The sequence below is a fragment of the Nothoprocta perdicaria genome, unplaced genomic scaffold (genome assembly GCF_003342845.1).
Source record: "Nothoprocta perdicaria isolate Ctin4 unplaced genomic scaffold, notPer1 scaffold_221, whole genome shotgun sequence".
NCBI lineage: Eukaryota > Metazoa > Chordata > Aves > Tinamiformes > Tinamidae > Nothoprocta > Nothoprocta perdicaria.
In genome coordinates, this window is record NW_020455423.1 from 859,813 (window position 1) to 872,433 (window position 12,621).

The 12,621-nt window shown below is 42.7% G+C and overlaps 1 protein-coding gene across 1 annotated transcript in view; it reads left to right on the forward strand.

The window, feature by feature from the left end:
* The first annotated feature begins 9 nt into the window (after positions 1–9).
* Positions 10–12,621, forward strand: part of AIG1 (androgen induced 1) — a 119,743-nt gene continuing 107,131 nt past the window's right edge. Inside the window, exon 1 of the mRNA XM_026039192.1 lies at positions 10–156. Coding sequence (XP_025894977.1) covers positions 16–156 — 141 coding nt within the window. The 5' untranslated portion in view covers positions 10–15. The remainder of the gene's footprint in view (positions 157–12,621) is intronic.

The following is a 12,621-nucleotide window of genomic DNA, read 5'->3' on the forward strand; positions in this document are numbered from 1 at the left end:
GCCGCCGCGCGCAACATGGCGCTCGTGCCGTGCCAGGTGCTGCGCGCCGCCATCCTGCTCTCCTACTGCTCCATCCTGTGCAATTACAAGGCCATTGACATGCCCGCGCATCAGACCTATGGAGGCAGCTGGAAATTCCTGACCTTCATAGACCTGGTAAGTGCCCCCCCGCGCCAGGGCGCCGGGGGGCGGGCCCGGCCCTCGCGCCCCCCCGGCGCTCGACGGCAGCGCCGCGAGGGGAGCGGCGGGCGGGACGGCGACATGTCGTGACCCGCGCGCCGCGCGGAGGGACGGGCAAGGACACGGACAAGGACACGGACACGCACACGGGGAGGCAGCCGCACGGAGCCGGCCGGGCGCGGCGGCGGGGAAGGGCGGCCGCCATCCCGGCCCGGCTGCCGCCCGGCTCCAGCGGCGCCCGTTGATGGGCGGCGGGAAGCGGCGGGGCCTGGGCCCCCGCCTCGTGCTCGAGCAGGGAGCGTGTCCCGCTGCCCCCGCCGCGGGAGCCCTTCCCGGCGGGCGCTGGCGCCGGGGCGGCTCGAGGCCTGCGCGCTGGTGCGGGCGGCCCTGGCGCCCGGCTCCCCCAGCAGCGCCTGGCAGTGCAGGTGCTTCGCGTTGCCTTGCGCTGCCCTTGGGAAGGGGCCACGCCAGGAGCCCTCCTGGTGTGTGTAGGGCCGTCGGGAAGCGCCAGTGCCCGGCACTGCTGCCCTCGGCCCAGGCCCGCGGCCTTGCGCCCGGAGCAGCATCGCCTCGCCGTGCGCGGGTGGGATGGCGCCTTCTGCCGCGCACCCAGGCCGGAGCCGGGCTTGGCTTGTTTCTGTTTGTTTATTTATTGGTTTTTATGAATCCACATTGCAGTTGGGCAACACATTTCATAGTTCCTGCTCAGTTACAGAAAAGCCATAAACAGAAGTCCCTGTCCCGCAGTTTCCTGGCAATAACGCCTTTCCCAGCACCCCGGCCCGGTTTCACACGTGCGGCTCAATGAGCGGCCGGCGTGCCCCGAACCCACTCAGCAAGAGATGTTTGTGAACGGAAACCAAGCTCAAGCGCTTGGCCTAGTAGGGGAGGGGTGCAAATTTCTTTTTTTTTTTTTAATAAGGATTTTTTTTCTCCTTTTTTATTTAACTAAGTTTCTGCTGAGTGTTGGATACTGTCTGGASCTCTGATGATCCTAAGCCATAATGTGTGCTTTCACTGCCATTGCCAAAGAGTGGCTTCAAGTTTTGCCTCTTTCTGGCCTGCAGTCTAATGAGTAAGAGTGAGTTTTGTTTTTTGTTTTTTTTTTTTTTCATTTTTGGAGGTGGGGCTGCTGAGCAGCATGCTGTTGATCCTGATTGATACGAGTTAGAGTCAAATCCCATTAAATTAAGGCTGAGCTGTTGACTTTGGTGCCATTTGGATTGGATGTGAGCCAAGTAAAGCCAAAAGCCAACAGCCTTGTTTCAACTTTTTCTCTGTTTTTATAGTCCTGATAGTCCCTGGAGTGTTAAGTGAGCTGCTGTTTGTCATGTGTTGAAAGTGATATTTGACAGTACATTATATTATTTCCTCAGAAGACATTACAGCCTGCTGCCTATGACAAGTTCTCGTGGATTTTCCCACCAAAGCATGCACATGGTTTAGGCTGCTTCTCACATGGTCCAGAGGGCCAAGTAAATGTGWCATGTTTGCTAAAACAAAGACTAGAGCAGTTATCAACTGCAGTTAGTCACGTCTGTCCTTTAGCTCACAGATGTCCTGTGTGACTCATAGTCAAACCGGAGAGTTGACAGAAGGTTACTAGTTCCTCGTAGCCTTGATTCCTTCCTAATAATGGACACAACTACTTGAATRCCTTTCCTGCTGCCTACCAGGAAACTGCTCTCCACTTGTTAACAATATTTARTTATGTCCACATACCGCTGGTAACATCTTACCTAAGCAGATCTCTCTTTATGTCCGCTGGGCAACTGAGTGACTTCAAGAAACAAAATTCTTCTAGATTCCTGAGGAGGACTCCAGGACGAATGGTGGAAGATGTTAGGCAAGCTTCCAAATCCTGTATGCTAACTATGTTTTAAAAAGCTCGTCCATAAGTTCCGTTTTCCTCAGCCATGTGCCGTGTTCTTGTGTCAGTCAGATTCAAAGGCTGTCTAGACAAAATATCCGCAATGCCAACGTCTTGGCAGACATGTTTCTGCTACAGATTGTACCTCCACAAGCAGAGATTTCATCTTTGACATCACAGAAGCACATCGAAGTGATTACAGGTTCCAGAAAATGCTASCAGTTTTTGTGAAAGTGAGTTTATGAATTGAATGTAAAACTAATTTGGATTTTTTTTTCCGTGTATCCAGTTGAAATGGGACATTTCATGCGCAGCATCAGTAAATGCCTCAGAGATTTAGATAGATGGTTTTGCAGAAGTGCTATTTCGTTATTTGCATGAAGCATAATTTTGAATCAAATTATGAAAAACTAGTCTAAATTCATGAAAAGTAAAAACTTAACAACTCCTTTAAAGTAAAACACAAGACATAGCAAAATGTTCTAAAACTGTGTTAATRTGAAGAGTAGATTTATAGGTCTTAGACTGTTTATAGCATTTGAGTGTTAAAAGGAATTTGTTCCGTACAAAGCTAAAGACTATAATAATCTGTGTAGTACAGTATGGCAGTGCTATATTGTTTGGAAAGAGGACAAATACTTCCTTTTTATCTTTTAGAGAATGCTGTGGCTCGCTGCTTCTCAAAGCTTGTATTTATCTGCTTTTCTTGTCCGTCCATGGCATTTYAACTGTTCATACAATAACATATTATATGTTCATACCTAAGTAAAATTTACTTAGCTGTCGATATTCAAGCTTTATGCCTCCTGTCTTTGGAGCAAAGAGGAGAATAAGCATTATTGATCACTAGTAACTGATGTTATGAACTAACTCATTTTCTTTGCAGTTACTAATGTGGTAGCCACTATCTCTAGAATACCCATGTCAATAGAGGCGTCTTTTTTTATTTATGAAGAGATATTCTGAAATGAAGGCTGTACTGGAAATGTATTTTGTCAGTACATCGGTGATATTGTTGCTAACTTAACATTTCTCCACTTCCAAATTCATTAGAAACAGTAGTAGTCTTGACTTCATTTTATAGAGTAGTAAACTGGGGTGCAAACTGGTGACCAGTTGCTTCCAAGATCTGCCAATAGACCAGGCAGATCAAAATATTGAACTGAATATTCAGGATGCTTCGTAATGACAACACAATGTGTGTTTTTTTTTTGTTGTTTAGTTTTTCATCAACTTCAGAGCACAAAGCAAGTTTCAAAGTTAGTTTCTTTTGAAAAGTCAAAGAATCATCTTCAGGCTGTTTCAGGAGGGAAATCTGTGTATAGCTGCCGTTGTTAGCCTCAGATTCACCATTTACAGGTTTTGGTGCTTCCATCCTGAACTGCAGCACTAATCGCAGAGTCACAGAACGGCTGAGGTTGGAAGGGACCTCTAGAGATCATCCAGTCCAGCCCCCTGCTMCAGCAGGGACACCCGGAGCACGGGGCACAGGGCGGCATCCAGGYGGGTTTGGAAGATCTCCAGAGGAGGAGACTCCACAGCCTCCCTGGGCAGCCTGTGCCAGGGCTCTGTCAYTCTCATAGTGAAGAAGTTCWTCCTCACATGGAGATGGAATTGCCTGGGTTTCAACTTGTTCAGGGCAGAAAAAGCTAGAGAGGCATTAGTTTTGCTTATATACAAACTTGTCAGGTCTCATACTTCTATTATTATTTAAAAAAGTAAAGTGTCTGTTCGCCTGTGGTTACTTTCATARAGGGCCTGGCCAACTGGGTTTTGTGAAAAAGCAAATATCAGTTCTGTGACTAGCTAAATTATATGAGGTACATTTTCTAGATAAGAAAAAATGCTGCAGCTTAAAGTGGGAGTAAAAATTACAGATGGAATATGTCCAGGTTCAGTTTAATCTTGATGGAAAATAAGATGACCAGAAAATGTTAGAGGCCAGAAGATACAGAAGTGAAAAATAAGTTGTTTTGTTTTCTTAAGTAAAGGTCAGTAAGGCACCTTGATTGCAAACAGCCAGTGTAGTTATTRTGTGATACAAAATAACATAACCTTCGTGTTAGCAATAGATTTATTGGTTGCCTTATAAAATCACAATGTCTTGGTATTAATATCGTGTTGTTACATTACATCAATTGTCCTGCCACTGATATTAGTTAGAGCAATAAAAGATGGATTTTGCTCTTTACCTCTTCAAGGTAAGTTTGAATTTTRAAACTAACATTGATTTTCTTGGTCAATCATTATCCAAATAACCAAATACTTCTTAAATTAATTCTTTTTCATATATAAATACTTAGTATCTAGTTTGTGTGGTGTTGTCTTTCWTTGGAGATTACCTTTCATTTGTGACTGGTGTCTATAAACTCTTAATTTCTATCACATGAGGTTCCGGAACTTGCACCGTTCCTAGCTGGGGTCTGGAGATCAGCAGGTAGTTTCTGTCCTTCTGAACTGTGCCACCGACTTGGCGTCAGGAATTGAACATGTTTCACTGCAAAAGGTTAAGCTTACCATAACCATAAGGGGACACAAATGAAAAAGGACTCCGCAGTCTGCAGAATATAATTACATGATACTTTTCCCAGTTTTCTATTGCTGAAATTAATTTCACTTTCTGCTTTCCTGTTTCATCATCTGTAAATTTACCGTCGTAGTCACAGGGTAACTGTGAGTGCCTTTATCAAGTATTTTATTGCTTTTGTACAAAAAGGTTACAGAAGTGTAAAATACTATTATTTATTACTCCCAGAGGTAATTCATCACCATTTCTAAATATCTCAGTGTTCCCTACAGTAATAGGGAATGCAATCACCAGTGTTTATCAGTCTACAGAGACTGAGACTAAGAGATTGCTTTTTGAAGAGCAACAAGGTGAGGTTTCCTAATTGTGCTTAATGCGTTTGAGCGAAAGGCAATGATATATGTAAGAGAGGCTTTTAATAAGTATATGTTTCAGAGTTTCCTTTTTCCTTCTCAGGCTGTAAATATGTCAGAGAAATAGTTATGTATTGTGCTGTCATTGCACTAATAAAAATGTAATAGTATCGCCATTTCTTATTCATAGACCGTGCTTTCCACTCGCTTTTTGAAATGCTGTTACAGATGGAGTAGGGTTTGAATATTACATTGAAGAGTCCCATTTCTGCATTCCGTTAGCATATTTTTTATTTTACGTTTGGATTTTAAAATATTGACCATTCAATTGGGAAATTCTGAGGAAAATTAAGGCTGTAATGTTTGGGTGGCAGCAGGTTTAGCTGAAGAGAGAAAAAATTTGGGATTGCTTACTATGAATATGGATATAACTAAGAGCAGTGACGTTATTTCATAACGTAGGTAACAGCTCTATTATGAAACAGTGACAAATATGTAGAGTTTCAAATGACGACAACTTCAAGAAGTTGATTTAGTGGATTTCATATTGCCCTTTGATTAAAATCTTACATACGTTGCATTACATTAAAAGGATTTTTTTTATAAATTTATTTTGATGTCAAGGATAACTAAATTATTCTTGTAAGTTCTCATATGGCAAAGCTTGTAATGGCATTATTGTGCTTTAAATGGCTGTTTAAGCAGTGACAACACTTATAGTGTTTCTTGGGGAATTCCTATGTAGAAATCAAAATGGAAGTGTTGAGCTTCCCTGATTTGTTATGAATGTAAGCCCATAATAAAATATCCAATTGATAAATTTTTGGCATTATAGCTGTATTTATGTTGCATTAATGAGGCCATGTAAGCTTATACAAGAAATACATTTTGTGAGATGGTCCTTCTCAAGTTCTACTAAAGATCTATATAGCCTATTAAATCCTTAACTAGGATAGGAAATTTCAAACTTAGTGTTTTAAATTAGATTATTTTTTTAAAAAGTCATTTTCTGCAGGAATCTTTGCAGCTACAACAACTTGAGGATATATGGGAAAACTGTAGGGAAGAAGTCCACACGGGTATTTGTTTTATCCTTAAGGTGGGGGAAAAAACAACAAAAACAAAATCCCCCCTTGATCTTTATACCTGAATGTAGAGAACCGCTGAAATGGTAAAATCTAAAGTCTGGAATTTTGAAACTGCAGTAACCTCAGCAATACTATTTTACTACAGATTTAATGAAAATTGAAATGCGCTAATATGCCACAATATGGCAAAATGAGCTAAAGATGTTCAAAGACTTAAATAGAAAATTATATAACAAAATTCTTGACATTCCACTCAAATATGTAGGCATATATATATATGAATGAAGTGAAACCACAATAAAATGTAATCATAGAAATTTGAAAATAACAGGCAATTCTGCAGTATGTAGGTACAGTGTACATTTATTGCAAGAGATGCTGTCAGATGTATTTATTTGTGTGTATTTATCTAAACAATCCAATAAAGTGTCTCTCTATCTTCTACTGCATGCAACCATTTCTGTGCTATGACTCTCCCTGTTTAATCCTTGGAGTTGTCCGTGCCTGTCTTTCTTACTGCGGTGTTTGGGAATCGTTTTTCCAACTGTGGCAGTTCAGTTTAGATTCTCATGCTGAGAGAAGCTCAGCAGCGGTGGAGAGTTCCTTGCGATTTGCAGTTGTGGTTACTGATGGAAGCCCACTGACTAAATCTTGAAGACCAGCACCAGTATAAGCTTTCGGCAGAATTAGAGAAACAAATACTGGAATGTAGTAAATTCATATGCTATTGGACACGTTTTTACATTTGGTGATAAAAGATGCACACAGGTAAAACATATCAAATTCATGTACATTTTTGGGGGTTATTTTGCTGATTGCTGCAGCTGAGGCCTGGTCTTCTGACCTTCAGAAGTCTGGGTATGTATATGGCATATAAGATTAAAAAATACAGGCAATGCCTAGGCTTATTTTGAGGACATGTGAAGCACAAACTTTGTATTGACTCTGTGAATGAAGTGAATATATTTTCTAATGAAAACTTTTGAAAGTTTTGTCTTGCTCAACTGCATTTATTTTTATAATTGCATTCCCCTTCATACCCTGTATTCAAAAACTGTGAAGTTGTTATTCATCCTCAAAGCCTCACATCCGTAGTTATGCTACTCTTAACATTTTTCAACTCAACACAGTAAATGTACTACAACTTAAAAAGGTTATTAACTTCAGTGGATAGAAAAGTTAAATTTGAAGAAAAAAAAACACTTGAAAGCTGAAGTAAAACCTCTGGACTTTTTGGAGAGGAAGAGCCTAAACCAAATGAAAATTTCCAAAGACGCTTTTATAAGTCTTAAATAAAACCTTGAAAATTTGGTGATTCCCACTCCTCCAACCCCACTCCCAGTTCACGGACTTAAGCATTCAGAGGGTTTTATCATCGGTTTGCCGGTCACCTCCGGGTATTTTACACGCTCTTAACCAATATTTGGCATTGTCTGTTGATTCRCCTAGGGGGTTTTCTGGCAGTTACTGCTGTACTGTAGAGGTTCTGCTGGCTGGAAAGAAGCTAAGCTTGTGTGAAATGCTGGGAGGAAATTMGAATCTGTTTTTCATTTATTTGAAGACTTCTGGCAACTTAGGTCAATCCATGCCGTTTAGCTGCTGGAGTTCGAAACAAACRTTTGAGTGGCTGATGCCACTGTCCTTGCAACCATGCTGCTTCCAGTAGGATTTTCCATGAAAACTCTCACCAAAAGGTACAATTGTATCATCTCTCAGCAATCTATGCCACTGGCACAGCTCAGGTGTTCTGGACGGTATCTGTCGTATTTGGAACTGCTTGAGCACGATCTGTGGGATGGCTTCCAACAAAGTGCCACCACTGGATTCCTGCACCAGCTGGATGCTGGGTGTCCTGGTAAAGGTCAACTTGAGCAGGAGCTGCAGGAGGGTGGAGGGACAACTCTCGTGGTGGTTACTTGCTAGCTTTCCTTGCCAAGCAAGGTGCAAGTAAATCACATCTGTGGGCAAAAAAAGGTGGTGGTGATAGGGGTAGGGAGGGTGTCTCAGCTCAATTGAAAAAACTTAAATGAAATGAACTTTACTTGTCAATCTCTAGGAATGCTGCATTTGTATGTTATTAAAATATTTATTTTAAAACTTTTTTTTTTTTTGGAATCTAGGGGTGAATTTATTTAGGTTTTTGAGTTTATGTGTATGCTCCATTTGCATATACATTATCAGGTGTCTTTAACCCTTCTGGCTGGCACCACATAAGGAAAAAAATGTTATCTATTATTGTTGTCATTAGTATTAGGATCAGGTGGGAGCAGGAGTTCCACGTGCAGAGTGCAGGTGGCTCCTAAATGCATTTGATTAGGTGCAAGAGGGAGGGGAAAAAAMCCCAAACTAACGCTGACTTTTCATACTGTTCTATTAGGCTGATAAAATGTATGACTGCAGAAGGGGTGTTTTCTCTGTGAGAGCCTTGGAGAGCTGGTGGCTGAAGGGATGGAAGTGTTTTATTCAACTAACATTTGGCCAAACATCTCTGTGATGCTGAAAGCATCTCTGTGGTGCGGAGGCACTTCCATAGGACACTTTGCTGTAGAGAAGAGGAACTTTTTATGCCCAACTGCTTGTTCAGGCCCAACCCTCTAAAGGAGGAGAGCAGAAAGAATGGGAGAGGTGAGGAAGAGTCGAGGGGAAGACTTTGCACCTGGAATGAGTCAGTAATAGGTGCAATGGGCTGAWGAACCTGGTGTTGCGACAAGCTGTTGTTTGGGGGTTTGACTGGATTTGGTTCTTGTGAGAATAAGATGTGGAGGTAAGAAGGTGTCCCTTGTCACAGCCAAGCTGTGTGAGCTGCCTCTCACTGTCCCTGTCCTGTGTGTGTCCCCCGGGCAGCCCCACGCACGTGTACGCGCCACGGTGCCGCCTCCTGCCCCCCAGCTCGGCTGCCTTCTGCCCGGGCAGGGCGCTTGCAAAGCGCTGCCCTTGCTCAGAAGTGGYGGGCGCTGATGAGTGCAGGGCTCCCCGTTTGCTCTTGGCTTTCAGCTGGYGTGAAAGCCTTCTTGACCTCCATTTAGTGGGCAGAGCTGCGTTCCAAGAACTGGAGTTCTGCATGTGCCACAATTAGCCACGTTCCTGTGCTGTCCAGGGCAGCTCCGCGGAATGCGTGAATCCTGAGGAAACCCTGGACCTTGTACAAGTGGGCCACAGCTCTGTGCTTTTCAACTGGCCTTCGGGAGGCTGAAGGGGATTTGGGGAGTTTTATGTATGCATCGCGGTGTAGACTTGATGTAGTCGTTTACTCATTGTTTACTCGAGTTGTTTACTCGTTACATCGTATGAGAATATTAAACTGCTCCTATAAAATCCATTCTGTTGTCTCTCCACACACTGTGCACTTGCAGGGGTGAAATGGCTGGCTGCTATTGAAATTAGTGCATTTGGCCAATTAATGAACCCTTGTTAGAAATTGTGGTGGTTTGAAGTACAAGACACTGTTAAGTTTTTAAAGGTCAAAGAACTCCAACTAACAAGAGCTTTAAGGCAGCTGTCTCACGACCTACAATGGCTAGAAAGGGATGTTCTTGTATTTATTGAGAAGCTAATGATGGTTTCTAATTCTAAACATGATTCTAGAAGATAATATTAAAATCTCTCTGACTTCCATGTCAACCTAATTTTAGAAGCTGCACACCTTAAAATTTCCAGGAATGATATTCTGTGTTATTAGTCCTATGGCATTTCAGGCTAATTTTCTCATGATCTCAGGCAAAAGCTATAAAATTGCTACTGTCAAATGCATTTAAAGGTTTTTCTTTCCCTGTTAAAGATGAGATTGGATTAAAGTCACAAGATCTATTTTATGTAGAGGTGTTCTAGAAAAGGATGAGAGCACCTCATATTGCTGTTGAGATTTGAGACAGATTTGATCTGAACTTCTTGATTTGAAAATTCAACCTGCAACATAAACAGAAACATAATCTTCTTTCAGAGTGTGCAGGGCCTGGTTCTGTTTATCACTATGAGCCGTGTGAGCGAGAGCGTTCCCACGTTGCCCTTGTCCACTGCTGCCCGTATCTCTCAGTCAGGCTTCTCAGGTACAGGCACCTGTTAGATGTCACTCTGTTTTCTGCTCTTTTTTGCTTATAGCAACCGGTGCGACATCCCCTTCCAGGACCCCTGTTCCTTCTAATCTCTTCTTTCCCAGCACCATCTCCTTGACCTGTTATCAGGGTATCCCAGATTCAGTTGCACAACCAACTTTCTTCCCAAAGCCTCTCTTTTTCTGTCTAATGTTTATGGGTTTTATTTCCACTGCACTCCTTAGACATTTTTCCCACCAGCACATCCTGTCTTTTCTCACTGTTCAGTCACTGTTTTATTTTGACTTCTGCACCCTCACCCTGGCCGCACCAAATACCTGACCTGTACCAAATGTCTGAGTATGGTTTCATTGCCATGTAGTTTTAAATTACCATGTAGCCTGAAAGAAGAATCAGTCGTCCCTCTTCAGAAAAGCTTGGTTTCAGTCTAGTGATAGCCACAAAGAAGCAACTTTCAGAATCATCTTATTACAAATGAATATTGATTTTGCTTTCTAGTTTTTAGCAAGTTTTTAGCCATCTGGATTACAGGAAGAAACACCCATACATGTTCAGCATAATGGATCAAGAATGTAATGTTTATTATGGCTTTAAMATCTTGTCACTTTTTTTAGTCTGTCATGCATTTTTTAATGATATTTTTTCCAACCCAGAAACAGATGTTTGATAGAAATTGATATTTCAATTGCTGTATGGGATAATCAGCAATCACTATTTATTCAAACATTTTCTATCTTCTCTTTTTTTGAGTTATATATTTTTAATGAGATACAGAAATTATTTTAGTTGTATTTTGTAATTCATAATAAGTAAACTGATCTCCTAATTGTCATGATAAGGCTGGAAATAGCCTGCATTCAGTGAGACAAACGAATATATTTCAAATATTGCCTTGTTCTTATTACCTTGCTGACTGTTGCCGTTGCTAATAGAAGAAGCTTTCCCTTTTTCACGTGAACACATTTCACATTCCCTTTTTACATAAAGTAAGTAGTCCTTGCTTGTGCGGGGGGCTTGAGAGTGCGTGCAGGTGTGTACAGCAGGTGCATACCTGTTGTGAATTAGAATATAGAATCCATAGGGGAAAACCTGCGCTTCGTGGTGGTGACTTTCTGCTCAGAGTTTTCTGCTCATAGTTTCTGACTCTCTACGTGGAAGCATTTCCAGTTGCGAGGGATTGATGTGTCCGGCATGGTGGCGGGGCCGGGCCTGCTGCAGCTCCGGGCCCCAGCTCCACACGGAAGGCAGAGCCTGGTGTGTGCCCGCCAAAGACACGGAGCCTGCACGGCTGCGTACGGCCTGGCCGAGCCCGTCAGCACCGGCAGGATGGTGCCCRTCAGCACCAGGATGATGGTGGCCGTCAGCACCAGCAGGAGCTCTCTGCCCTCCCGCCAGCTCCAGCAGCCCCAGCAGCCTTCTCCCTGGCCCCCGTTCCGGCCGAGCAGGATGAAGTGGGAAATACGTACACAGATACCAGGTGGATCCCTCCCGGAACTGGCCCTAGGTGCTCTTGGCACCACCRCCGGCTTTGATCTGTGTCCCGTGCTGTTGCAACTGGGGCTCTCAGTCGCCTCGTGATAAAGCGTCGCATGAAATGTGTGGGTCTTGCAAGGCTCRCAGTCCTCAGATGTATTGTGGCATCAAGTCTGGCAGCCAGAGGGGAGATGTCCTTTCTCTCTTATCTGTACCCTTCTGATTAGCTGGCACAGGAGTCCAGAATTCAGCTGTGTGGGGTACCCAGCACCCAGACCGCACRGCATGTGAATTAGAAATAAGAGATTTTTAGCACGGTACTTTAGACCTGAAATTGTTCATTTCTTGATCTCTTCTGATGTGACGGTAAATTTGAAAAATTTATCTTGCAAAATTGCAAGATAAAGTCTTACAGTACCTAACGGGAAAAAATAGGRAAAAAAAATCAAATTCAGTGCACTTGAACTGAGCAAGGGGAAATGAAATACTTGATAAATTTCATAAAATACTTGAATAAAATACATTTCAAAGGAAAGAGCATTTTCAGTGGGAAATTGTTATTTAGAAGTATTTTGTCGGCTGTATTCATTGAAAACCTGCTTTATTTTCCTTTAGCAAAGGAAAGACCACTGCCATGGGAGCAACATAATCTTGAAAACTGCAAAATATTCGTAGTTATCCTTATTTCACGGGAATTTTATCTGTCCTGAGAGATAGTGAAAGCAAATTTTAATTTGAAATATAAAAGTGAAAGCAAGGAAAGGATTCAATAACAAGTCAGAAACTTGAAAACATGAACTGTCAAATCATTTTTTTTCCCCATTCACTGCATCCTGTCTACAGGAATTAGTAAGTATTTTGAAGACATAACCAAAGAATAACAACATGCAATAAGTGAAGCCTACTTTTGTCCAATCCTTCCCTCTCAGACCTGGCATGTTTTCCGTGTTTGGATCTTGTCCTCAATGAATGTGACCACACAGAGTTCTGGGTACTTTGCCAGTCGAAGAMGCGCGGGGGTAAAGCAGCCCCGCGAGGTGCTGCCCTGCTTGGTGCCCATGTCCCAGGGGAGCCACCG